The sequence below is a fragment of the Puntigrus tetrazona genome, chromosome 5, assembly GCF_018831695.1.
Source record: "Puntigrus tetrazona isolate hp1 chromosome 5, ASM1883169v1, whole genome shotgun sequence".
Lineage (NCBI taxonomy): Eukaryota > Metazoa > Chordata > Actinopteri > Cypriniformes > Cyprinidae > Puntigrus > Puntigrus tetrazona.
The window spans coordinates 8,002,298-8,014,218 of record NC_056703.1 but is presented as its reverse complement, the minus strand read 5'-3'; the positions used below and the strand labels follow the sequence as shown (position 1 = coordinate 8,014,218).

The 11,921-nt window shown below is 36.8% G+C and overlaps 1 protein-coding gene across 3 annotated transcripts in view; it reads right to left on the bottom strand.

The window, feature by feature from the left end:
* Positions 1-3,619: 3,619 nt before the first annotated feature.
* The window catches only part of spns3 (spinster homolog 3 (Drosophila)), a 9,022-nt gene continuing 720 nt past the window's right edge, over positions 3,620-11,921 (bottom strand). The window contains exons 2-14 of one of the 3 annotated variants that reach the window (XR_006250944.1): positions 10,845-11,088; positions 10,692-10,757; positions 9,952-10,088; positions 9,676-9,827; positions 8,870-8,936; positions 8,197-8,339; positions 7,590-7,742; positions 7,130-7,319; positions 6,239-6,304; positions 5,902-6,000; positions 5,529-5,700; positions 4,170-4,285; positions 3,620-3,848 (exon numbers count right to left, since the gene is read on the bottom strand). Coding sequence is in view for 2 of the 3 variants with exons in the window: in XM_043238513.1 (XP_043094448.1) it covers positions 4,242-4,285; positions 5,529-5,700; positions 5,902-6,000; positions 6,239-6,304; positions 7,130-7,319; positions 7,590-7,742; positions 8,197-8,339; positions 8,870-8,936; positions 9,676-9,827; positions 9,952-10,088; positions 10,692-10,757; positions 10,845-11,052 (1,497 nt within the window). In the remaining variant the exon portion in view is untranslated. Of the gene's footprint in view, positions 4,286-5,528; positions 5,701-5,901; positions 6,001-6,238; positions 6,305-7,129; positions 7,320-7,589; positions 7,743-8,196; positions 8,340-8,869; positions 8,937-9,675; positions 9,828-9,951; positions 10,089-10,691; positions 10,758-10,844; positions 11,089-11,921 lie in introns of those variants that run through there. The other 2 variants (XM_043238513.1, XM_043238514.1) reach the window with 2 other exon arrangements.

The window sequence follows — 11,921 nt, the reverse complement described above, 5'->3', positions numbered from 1 at the left end:
CCTCTGCTCTGAACAGACAGGAAAGTGAGACGAATTATGAAGACACATTGGTGATCAGATGCATTGTAGGGCCCTGTATGATGTCATGCGCCCCTTCGGTCGAGAGTGATAAGACAGGGAGTGGCTTCTTCCTCCCCAACATGAGAGACACCGATAACAAGTCTTTCATCTTGTGCCATCTGGGGCCTATATAGCTAGACACATATAGCTTCAAACTTACATAACTGTCTGAATTAACCTAATCACTACAATTTATCAGAGTTTTCCAACGGTGCATATGAGTTGAGTTCAGTTTTATAGTACTACAAATGAGACGGCGCATTAAAGTAGGCAAGAGAGAAGAGACAACGTGAGTGAGTTTTATTCCATAAGTTTAGATATTTCAAATAGCGACATAGCTTTTGTTAGCTGATTAGTGGAATAGTGGAAATGTTTACTGAAGAACGTCACTGCTTTACATATATATAGTCATTATAGTTGATTGACATGAACGTCTTACCTTGAAACATGGAATAGAATGGCTTGGTAAAAACAAAGTTAATTTGGACAGGGTAAAAAAACGAATTTTTAACCAAAGTGTAGACTTTTCGTTTGGACCTGTGAAATGTGAATCCAATTACCCCTTTAAATAAAAAGAAAACAGAATACAAATAGAATGTGCAAGTATTCAGTAATTCCCCATCGCCAGTATGACGCAGCATGATTCTCTGGAACAGCCCAGCAAAATGCAATTCAACAATAATTACGGTATTGTAAAGCAGAACTTGAGTTATGAAGGCCATAGCATCATCATAATTCAACATATGCAAAAGCTAAGGGCATCTGAATAAACAGCGCAGCAAATTACACAGGCAAATATAGCACAACTTCACCCGGAGAGTTACTTTAAGACACTTCTGTATTGTTCGGATGCCAGATAAAGCAAAGCGCATCAATAATTTACTGTTTATGAAAGCACGAGTCTGTTTGTGCATAGAATACGGTGTGTTTAAACTGCATGCCTCGCGTATGAAACACTATACGTGTACGCTTTCTCTCTCTATCTCCTCTTGGCTCACCGTAACTCTTCTCATTGATCGCCCTGTAAATTTATTAGCCATTGTGACAGTTTCCTGCCGGGTTCAGCAGGCGATCAGGGGGAAACACACAACTGCTCAGATAAAGGGAGGGCACACAATACCTATTGTGTCCTAATTGCGGGTCAAAATATTACCCGAATGGAATGTTTTTCAGGTATGCGTGTGCTTTTGTGTCTATGTACGCGTGTCTGTGTTTTCTCAGCGTGGTCAGGCATGTACCTCCTTATTCAAGCTGAAGTATAAAGATCGCTAAAAAGGCTCACAAATTCCGACCGCAAGGTCAGAAAAACAAGAAAGCGGGGATGAGGAGAACAAAACAGGCCAGAGGAAATGGATTCTAGCCAAAGGCAAACAAACGAGCGACAATGGCTTTAAATGAATTACCTTGACCTTCTGCGGTCAATAGCACTCCGAGTTTAAGTTCAAGCGTTATGAGGAAAGCGGTCGAAAGGGTGTGCACTGGACTACTGGTTACTGAAATGGAAAACAATATTATCTGTCCTTTCAATACTGCCAAACTGCACCGTTACGAGAATATCTTGACATCTATTAAGCTCACGACTAATTTTAAACCCTGGGAATGAGTTCTGAATAGTACGTACCAGGTCTATTTGTATAAGTGATGACAAAATGACTGCTTATCTGAAGTTAGCGGCTCATGTTGGGAGCACCTGCATTATTTTTATATGATTTACGGTTTATATGATATGTGTGTGAGGTTTTGGGGGTGTTGGTGCTTGTCTGTATGTGAGCTCATGTGTAGTGACACTGACACTGGGTTTGTCTGGGTGATTGACGGTTCCCTGTTTGAAAACAGGCAGAGTGTCTTACAGGCACCGGATACCAAGATGCGCACACTGAGACACAAATAGGATCGGCCGGTTTATTTCCTAACCCTAAGGGACAGCTAAGGCTCATGCGTCTTATTAAAAATCAGTTATTCAACAGTTATCCAGCTCCATTAAAGCAATAATCAATAAATGAACTTCGTGCACCGTACTGATATGAGATGATGTGATAAGTGTAGCTCACATGAAAAAATACTATAAAAAGTCATTTATAGTAAGTACTATAGTGTTTTTGAAGCATTCTGTAGTGAAGTGTGTTATACTGTATATATTATAGAATTTACAGCACTTTGTTAATGAATACAAAAGCATACTGTAGTGTTAGATACTGTGAAACTGCAAATAAATACTGTCGTTTTTACTACAGTAAACTGTAGTGTATTGAAGTATAGTGGTAGAAAACTTACAGCATTGGGTAAAATAATTAGTTTATATTACTATAGTTGTTATATTATCACAGCATGCATAGAATTACCACAACAAATTAATTGAAGTAAAAATACTATAGTATTACTAATATAAATTACTATAGTATATTTTTCTGCTTAACACACACTACAGGACTCGGCTAATACATGCAATAGATTTTTAATTACTGTCATCATGTGCGCTAATGAACCTTAGGATCTCCTCAGACCAACAGTAATGGCACATCATGCACTTTGGTGAAGCTTGGTTTTTTTTTTTTGTTGTTTTGTTTTTGGTCTTAGATAAGTTCGATGAACTATTTTGTGACATTACATTCACCTCTCATAAAAAGCTAGTTTTAAATTGATCAAATTGGTTTGAACTTTGTCCCAGAGACCAGATTGTGGTAAAAAAGCATGTTTAATCATTAAATATGATTACGTAAAAGCATTTAGGTTGGATGCGGGCGTCCCGAGTTCGAATCCTCGTGGACTTTTCCCAGTCTTGCAGCTACTCTCTCCCCAACATCCCTTTTTGTCGCTCTCTACACTGTCTTATCTAAATAAAAGACAAATGGCTACTTTTGAAAAAAGAATGTAGCCATGTCCTACACTTATGCAACACTTATACGGCATTATTGCAGAAATGTAACCATTTTAAAAATAATAATACTAACAAATCACAAAGCATTATACCGTATTTTTTGTTGTGTGTAAAACTATTACTTTGCTTTCATGGATTCAGTGTGAGATTCACGCGATTCTCACTTCCATTTTCTCACCAAAAAAAATGTCCCTGCCAAATTCAATATTTATTTTCTGCTATATTTGTTGTTTTGCTACATATGGTAATTAAAAAAAAACTCCAGCCAGCGCTCGTCAATGTCAGAATGACTTAGTTGGCCAATAAAAGAGTTAACATTACCAAAGCTATTTGTTTTGCAGTAATTTTGCACACTTCTGTGATAAAAACACAATGTTGAACTACGCCTGATTTACTATACATTATACATTTAGAATTTAGAACATTTCGAAGAGAATAGAAAACAGTAAAATTCTGAGGTGCCTCATCAAACATTGAAAATAGAAATAACCACATTTAAAAAACTCTTTGACCCTTACTCCTGTGTTATAGGTTATTCCGGATATGGTTCAGTGATACTCCATACATTCGGGTTTGTGTTCAGCGGCGGTTTAAACATAAGTGCATTCTGCCACCTACTGTTTATTAGGGGTATGACAGCATTTAAGTGTATATGGAAACATTGCGGGCAAGCCATGAAAATAAAAAGCATATACATTTTTTTATTTCTTTGCAAAAGTACATGAAATAAAACAGTACAAAAAATAATTATGGCATTTAAATGGCCTATTAATTTGCCACGCATTTCAAGTCTCTGACCGTACACTGGAGGGCTAATTTTTGTACATACAGTATTTCAAGCTTTCAGTTTTAGTCCAGAAGGGGATGTTCTACCCCTTGTTCCCCTGAGGCTCTCATTAGTAGCACACAGCTGCCGAGAGAAAAAAAAAGCAGGAGGAAAGCTTCTAATGACAAGTACATGGTATCCCCAGCTTTGCCTGTCAATATTTTGTTTAACATAAATGGGTAAAAATGACAAAACTACACGTGTAAGCAGGAAAACGTGTAAGCAGGATCATGTTAAGGCACAAGTGTAAGTCATTACGATTACAAAAATGTTTAATAGATAAAAACGCAATGCCTAATTTTTTTTTTCTTTGTGAAAGATTGCAGTCCAGTGTTTGTGTGTTGTAAACTTGTACATGTTCCTTGCATAATCAATGATTCTGTCTATTAATCAGTGTCTCGTTACCTGCATTCGCATATGCAATAACAAGCTTGATGCTGCAAAGCTCATCCAAGGTCTTTGTTGGCCTTTAAAAGGTCACACTGACTCTGTGGTTGTCTCTGGTGGTTCGGGAGCTTGTCCTGAATCGAAGACAGAAAGGAGGAAAATTATTCAAATGTATGTGCCGCTATGGAGTAACACCCAAAACCAGCTCCAAGATTGCATTCTTGACAGCCTTTCACATTTCCGAACGGGTGCTTTGGACTGTGATATTATTAGATTTCGGCCCTCGATAAATCAGAAGTTTGACAAGCACAGAAAGAGCTGCAGTAAACAGTATCTTCTGTTCTTTCTAAACAAAGAACCAGCAGATATAAAGATGGAGGAAGCCACCGGTGGCACTCATTGTTTTTTCTTCTCTAGAAATATAAGAGAGAAGAGGAAATCTGTATACTCTTTATGCTCTATCTTTATACTTTATACAAAGAAACTTTATGCCATAAAATGAATATTCTAATTCATACAAATTGCTCTATGGATCATCTAAAATCATGAAGCGCTTCTGTTATTAGTACCACTATAATTCCAATATCAAGACATTTTTAAAATGTTTTATTGTTGATTGTTAACATCATTTATATACTGCACACAGAAAGATTTTAATACACACACACACACACACACACACACACATATATATATATATATATATATATATATATATATATATATATATATATATAAATGCAATTTGCCAATATTGAATTTCGTGAAGCAGGCTTAATGTGAAGGTAATTTCCTAATTAATTTCTTAAAAGCTATTCATTTCTAGTTAATTAGCTTACATGAAAAAAAATTACATAAATTTAGATTTAGACTTACATTTTTTTAAGCCCACATTTCTCTCATAATCATGCCCTGTTCATATAACGCCTATTAGTAAAAAAGGTCCAGCAGGACAAGAGGCCTTTGTCCAAGCTTTGTATAAATATCCCATCACATGTTGCACTACAGATTTGGTCACAGTGTATATACTTTGTCACTAAATAACAGACATTATCTAGTGTGTAAGCTAAGAGATGTCACAAGGTGCGTTTATAATAAATGACAATTATATTTTCAATTTTGTTTTATTGATTTAATCATTTAATTACCAGCTTTTGGTGTTAACAATTAATCAGTAACTTATTGAACTTATAAATGTCCCTTATATTTAATATTGTTATTCTTTTTTTTAATCTGCCTACTACTAGGTTTGTGCTGTGCATGCATTAAATGCCTTTTTTTTTTTTTTTAATCAAGCCAATGTTTGAGAACATACAAGCAGGCCACCAAGAAGAAAGGCAGTTTGGACAGTGTGTAATTACAACAGCCTGTTATTACCTGAAGCCAGCAGTTCTGCTGCTTTCCTGTCCTCTTTGATATACAGAGAGGTCATTAGGAAAAACAGGCCTCCCAGGACCCCAATGAATGGACACAGAAGAACGCTATATTCCAGTCTACGGAAATCCCAGCTGGGAGATTCTGGATTGTACTTGAGCAGAGCATCTGAGATCTGAACAAAACACACGCGAAAGATAACAGTCCTTTTGTCTTTTAAATTACACTGTGGAAAAATCTAACTACGCCAAGACGATTTCAGTTTCACAAGGTGCAATTTTGTATCCAGTAATGTCATGTGTTCAAAGCACTTCTGGATAGTGATGGCAAAACCCCCAATGCTATCTTATATGAAATTACCGTGAATTTTGCTTACCATGCCAATGAGGTATGGACTTCCTGCATCTCCAAGGAGATGACAGACCATAATCTGTAAGGCCTCCGCTGTAGCTCTTCTAGTAGGCACAACAACATACTAAAAAAAAATTAAATTGGTCTTTTACAAACAACATTTTTAACAGTTAATCTAATAATCACGCACTTGAAAATGAAGATCAATTAATTAAACAATGCACCAGTGTTCTGAACATTTCGTAACTTTTTCATCTTATATTAAATCACTCAGCAGGTCTCCACAATCTGTGCTAATTTAAGAGAGTGTGTGTTCCATTTCAACGCTTTTTAGGACGCATCAAGTAGCGTTGACCTCTCACCAGCAGAATGTCTGCCAGAATAGCCCAGTTGAGGGACAGCAAAGTCTCTCCAATAGCGATGAATGTCTAAAAAAATCAGAGAAAAATATTTAGACTCTATCGCATCCCGGTGGTTACACTGCGCTATGACAGCAAATAATCCATCTACTAAAATGTACATTCTGTCTTTGTTTAATCACCCTCATGGCGTTGCAACCCTGACTCTTTTTTTTGCGTGTGTGCATGCAATTAGATGCAGTAGTGCACAGTGTTGTCTTAACCCTCGTTGACTTACACTGTATGAACCGGTTGAAATGAACTTGTTTTCCACAAAGGAAAGTCTGTCATATTACTTCTGGGTGAACTACTTCTTTAACAGTCATGTAAACACTGAGGATCGTTTTCATAGACAGGCCTGATCCTAAGCCAGGAGCAGGCTATATATTAGGACATTTAAGTAATTTTGATAAAAATGCCTTAGAAAAAAGCATTACTAATGTGCATTCTTCTTATTAATAGAAATATTAAGCGTGTGCGATTTTGTGTTGCTACATTCAAATAAAGATTTCATGTGTAAAAAAAAAGTGAATATGCATTAAATGACAGAGAAGAATGGCTGATAGTAAGACATGTAAACATAAAAGTAAAGAAAACTCCTAATATTTCACAGATTTAGGAGCTAGTTTTAACGCTAAAACATTTTGCGAAATACTCTTCGAGCAAAAATGTAGAAGTTCTAAATTTAGGACTGACACATCCACTATTTTTAAGAAGTTAAAAGCTACTTTTAGCCTTGTTTTGTGAATACAGGCCCTGATTTACATTTAGTCTAGGACCAGGCTCAAGCCTTGTGTGTGAAATCGGGGGTGAATGTCACAAACAGCTGCAGGAACGTCGCTGATCTTTGCTTACGTATGTGGCAGGGATGCTGGTGGCAGCCAGGATGATGGCAAGAAAAAAGCAGGGGGAGGAACTGAGCATGCCTACTGCGCAGATGAGGGGGTCTGCGTTGGGCACTCTGTCTCTCAGCTGCTTTGATATGCAGGTGCCCAGAAACACTCCAACAATCCCAGTCACCACTGTGATACCTCCAAAGATGTAACTTTCACAAGAGAAAGAAGAAACGGTGATCATTTTTAGATTCTCAGCTCAGTTTGGAGAAATGGTGATAAACATCATAAACGGATAGAGCAAAAACAGCTGCACAAGAGTATGGCTTATCTAACCAATGGAGAAGCAGATATTGACGCTATCGCAGAGGAAGTCTCTGCTGTTTAACCAATCTTTGGCTAATCTCATATTTACTAGACTACTGCTAACCTCACTGCTTTCCTCTGCACAGTTAATAAAACCAAAAGGAGACTTGGTGTACCTGTCTAAAGGGTTACAGGGCTCTTCTTTGCATTTTGGTCTGAGACCCTGAGTAACCTGTGCGCGAGACAGGAAGGTGGGGGTCCAGAAGGCCAGAGCCCCTGTGACAAAAGCCATAGCAGTCACACCAAGAGAAGACCAGACAAAACTCCGACTGGAAAGGAGGCACAGATCCATAAATAACAGTTAAAGAAAATGAAGATGTTGCATTAATTTACTCACTGACGTGTTGTTCCAAACCTGTATGAGTTTTTATCTTATGCTCAACGTAAAAGAAGATATTTTGAAGAATTCTGGTAATCAAACAGTCGGTGGTCTCCATTGATTTCCATAGTATTTCTTTCCATACTATAGAAGTGCATTCTTTTGTGTTCAACATAAGAAAGAAACGTTTACGGGTTTGGAACAACAGGGTGAGTAAAATTTAGTGTGAAGGGGAATAAAAACATTATATCACATTGTGTGTTTTTAGGATGTTAATTAGGTTTTTTAGGAAATCATTTTAGGTCACCATGTATCCACATGTTGGCCACTGCTCTATAGCACGCATGCGCCAGATTGAATGAATTGAATTTAATTGAAAAACTTAAATCTCTACAATGACTTACTTCTTCAGGAGGTACTTGATGTCCTCAATATAAGATGTGCTTTCTATGGTTGCTCCATTTTGGTTGTCAGAAGCTCCACGAGGAGGATTTGGAATCAAAAAAATCAGAAGCAGCAGACCCAGTCCTCCCAGTGCTGGATTGACCTATATCAGAAACAATACTCATACAACCCCCTTAACATTCTTTTATGATTATAAATATATAAACAATAACAAACGTCTTAATTATAATAAAACAATATATGTTCACATAGCAAAGCCATTATAATAATCAGTAATGATGTACATAATCGTGTAAATTACTTTTTATTTTAAATTGAATGAATAAATAAATCAACCTAAATCTGCGTGTTTGAGATCAATTAATTATTAGATCTTCTGCAATACTGCCTTGACTCCCATGTATGAGATGAATTGTTTAAGTGAGAACAGAGCATATAAACTGCTTTAACTCTGATTCACTTTAAAGTTTTTTTTTTTTTGCTTGAATGGAGTACAGTTATGCAACAGTTAGGAGAAAATTCAATTAGACCCTTAAAATATAATGCAATACAGAGCCCACATTTAACTTGACTGAATTATAACAAGATTAACAGAATGTTAAATCTAACACAGTAAAGCTGTAACAGTGCTGGCATTCTCAATATATATTTATAAAACATATATTCTCTTACCCTCAGTGCCCAACGCCAATCCCCTGTTGCATTAGCTACAGTTGCCCCCAAAATATATCCAAGACCACTGAATGAAGATAAAGGAACTCAGAAAGAGTACAAAAGATTCAACAAAACTCATGCCAGTGTAGATAAAAATTGTATACAATACCACACAAGCAAGAATGCCGTGATTAAGATATTATTATACAGTTAATATTAAAGTTCACCCAAAATGAAAATTCTGTCATCGTTTACTCACCTTCAAGTAATTCTAAACCGGTATGAATTTCTTTGTTTTGGCGATATTTTGAAAAAAACTTTGTAATCAGTCACAATTGACTTAAATACTAAGAAAGTCAGTGGCAACCCAAAATAGCCTGGTTACAAACGTTTTTGTGTGTTCGGCAGAACAAAGAAATTCGTGCAGGTTGGGAACTACTTGAGGGTGAGTAAATGAGGACAGAATTTTCATTTTTGGGTGAACTGTTCCTTTAAGTAACCTATGCTGACACAATTTTGCGATTTACTTTGTATCTTTTTTATCCGGCAAAGAAATTATTTCCAAACAAAACTCCAGATCTCAGAGCAACAGTATTTTGAACAAATCAGCTGAGTATATGAAATGCTTGTTTTGTTCCTAAGTATATCAGTGTTTTTGAATGAATCATTTGAATAAATGTGTCAATGATATACTCATAAAGGCATTCACTTGCCAAAGTAACCTGCAGAAAAAGCCACTGAAAGATCCCCAGCACTAAAGCACAGACAAACAGTGATACAAACAGTGAAAAGTCTTAAATAAGCTTGTATATATAAAGTTTCACCTTCCGACTGGTATGAAGATGTAGAAGAAGGAGATCATGAGAGTTCTCTTGGTACCAGTGAACAAGTCACCAATGATAGTAGGAGCTATGGTGGAGTAACTGGCTTCTCCTGTCCCAACCAAGGCCCTTGTCAGGACGAGAACCCAGAAGTGCTGTGGTAAAAGACAGAGATTGCATATAAATTAAAACTAAATTACATTCTGTTCTTAAAATTGTAACACTGTTAATTTGTTGTTATTAACATTGTGGGACCTAACAAAGATTAAAGTACTCTACCGTTTTTTTTACAAAAGAGCTGCCCAATGTTGTGACAATCCACACAATCAGCCCAGCGATCATGATTAGCTTTCTGTCGTAGCGATCTCCAAGATAACCAAAAACTGGCGCCAAGAACATAAAGCTACAGATAAAAACTGTAAATGTGTTAAAAGAGGGTTGATGGCAAAGACACACCACAGTTCATAGGTTTGGTACTTTTTCTAAAAAATCTCCATTGACCTCATCAAGGTCATATTTTTGAAATACTGTTACAACCTGAAATAACTGATTACTATTTGAATATATTTTAATGTAGTTTATTCCTATGATTGCAAAGCTGAATTTTCGGAAGCCATCCTCTCTCTCACATATATATATATATATATATATATATATATATATATATATATATATATATATATATATATATATATATATATATAAAAATACACACACACAAAGTATTTTTTTATTTTAATGACTGAGTAAGCTGAACAGTCAGCCAGCTAGCAGTTTAGTTACTAGAGCATGAAACTGCAAATGTAAAACCGAAAACCAGATCCGTTTTTTTCAAGTAATGCATGCTCCAAAATCAGCTGCATCGTGTACACATGCACTTGTCTTTTACGTAATTCTAGGCTCCATACTAAAACGATTAGTTCATCTTTAGTAAGGAAGTACTCTTGTAAAATCCTATTCTGTAATGCCTTCTTTCTTTTTACTGTGCTGTGCAATGTCCTACAAACTCAAAGTGATACCTGTCTGCAGGAGGCCAGATGTGCTGTCAGGGATTCCAAAGTAATTCTGGATGTTAAGCAGCACACCTGGAACAGAACCAGAACAACGGCTATAACTTTTTACAGTGATTTTCTGTGAGCTATTCCACTTGATATGGCCGATGGTGTGCTCACCTGCTATAGTGTAACGGTCCATATAGTTGAGGAGATTAATATAACAGAGCACTGCCACTGCGATGTAAGAGCGTTTCTGAGAGATGGCAGTTGTTTGCGTGGATAATGCATTGCTTTCTGGTTCCTCCGAGCCCATAGAGCCGTAACGTATAGTTGAGTGTGAGCGGAGGCTTAAGCGGGTACTTGGTCTGTGTTCGTTGGAGGTCATGATACCCGCTGTATTTATTTACTTTTTTGTATACCTCTATAAAAAAGAACAATAACACAGATGGTAAAGTGCCCAAGCGTTGCGATCTGCAAGCCCTCACGCACTGATGAATGCTTTATAAACTGTGGCATAAACCTCACATGGCATGTGATTCCAGGACACTGGACAATGCTTGGGTAACCACAGCAACTAGAAAAAGCACAAATCTGGAGTGTGTTCACAATCACTGAACAGAGCTAGTGACGAATGCCATATATGGAGTTGCCTTATATGCCTTATATAGAACCACGTCTAGAAGATGTTTGTGCTTACTCAGTGATGCTATCTCTTTAATAACAGTGTTGCTAATCTATTAGCTTGCTACCATTTTAAGTCCTGGTGCCACTGTAATTATTTTTCATCATTTCAGGATTTGGTTTGACAACATTTGACTGAGTTGTAGACCTTTTTTGCATTTGTTTCAGGAAGTAAGGCCATGATGAAAGATTATAATGGATAACGGCGGTCAGAACATACAACCAAATGCAGAGGTTAAACAAAAAGATTCCCAACCTCTTTCTACACCATTTTCCAGTGTGTTCCATTCTTACATGCTTTGAAAATACTATGAGAAGCATCAGTGTTAAAGAGACTGCCACAACATTTCCTGTAGATATGGTTTTACCTATTCGTCATTTTATTCATGAACTCTTAAATGAGCAAATTTAGTTTCTGTATTACAGAAGAGAAGAATCTTTTTGATACTGGAAGGTAGACTGCAAGTTTCATCTCAGAGTTGCGTGTGATCTTACTAGTTGCACTTAGCAACCTGTCTTGTTACTTTCACAACCCACAAGCTGATGCTATTTCAGAAACAGCAGGAAGATCGT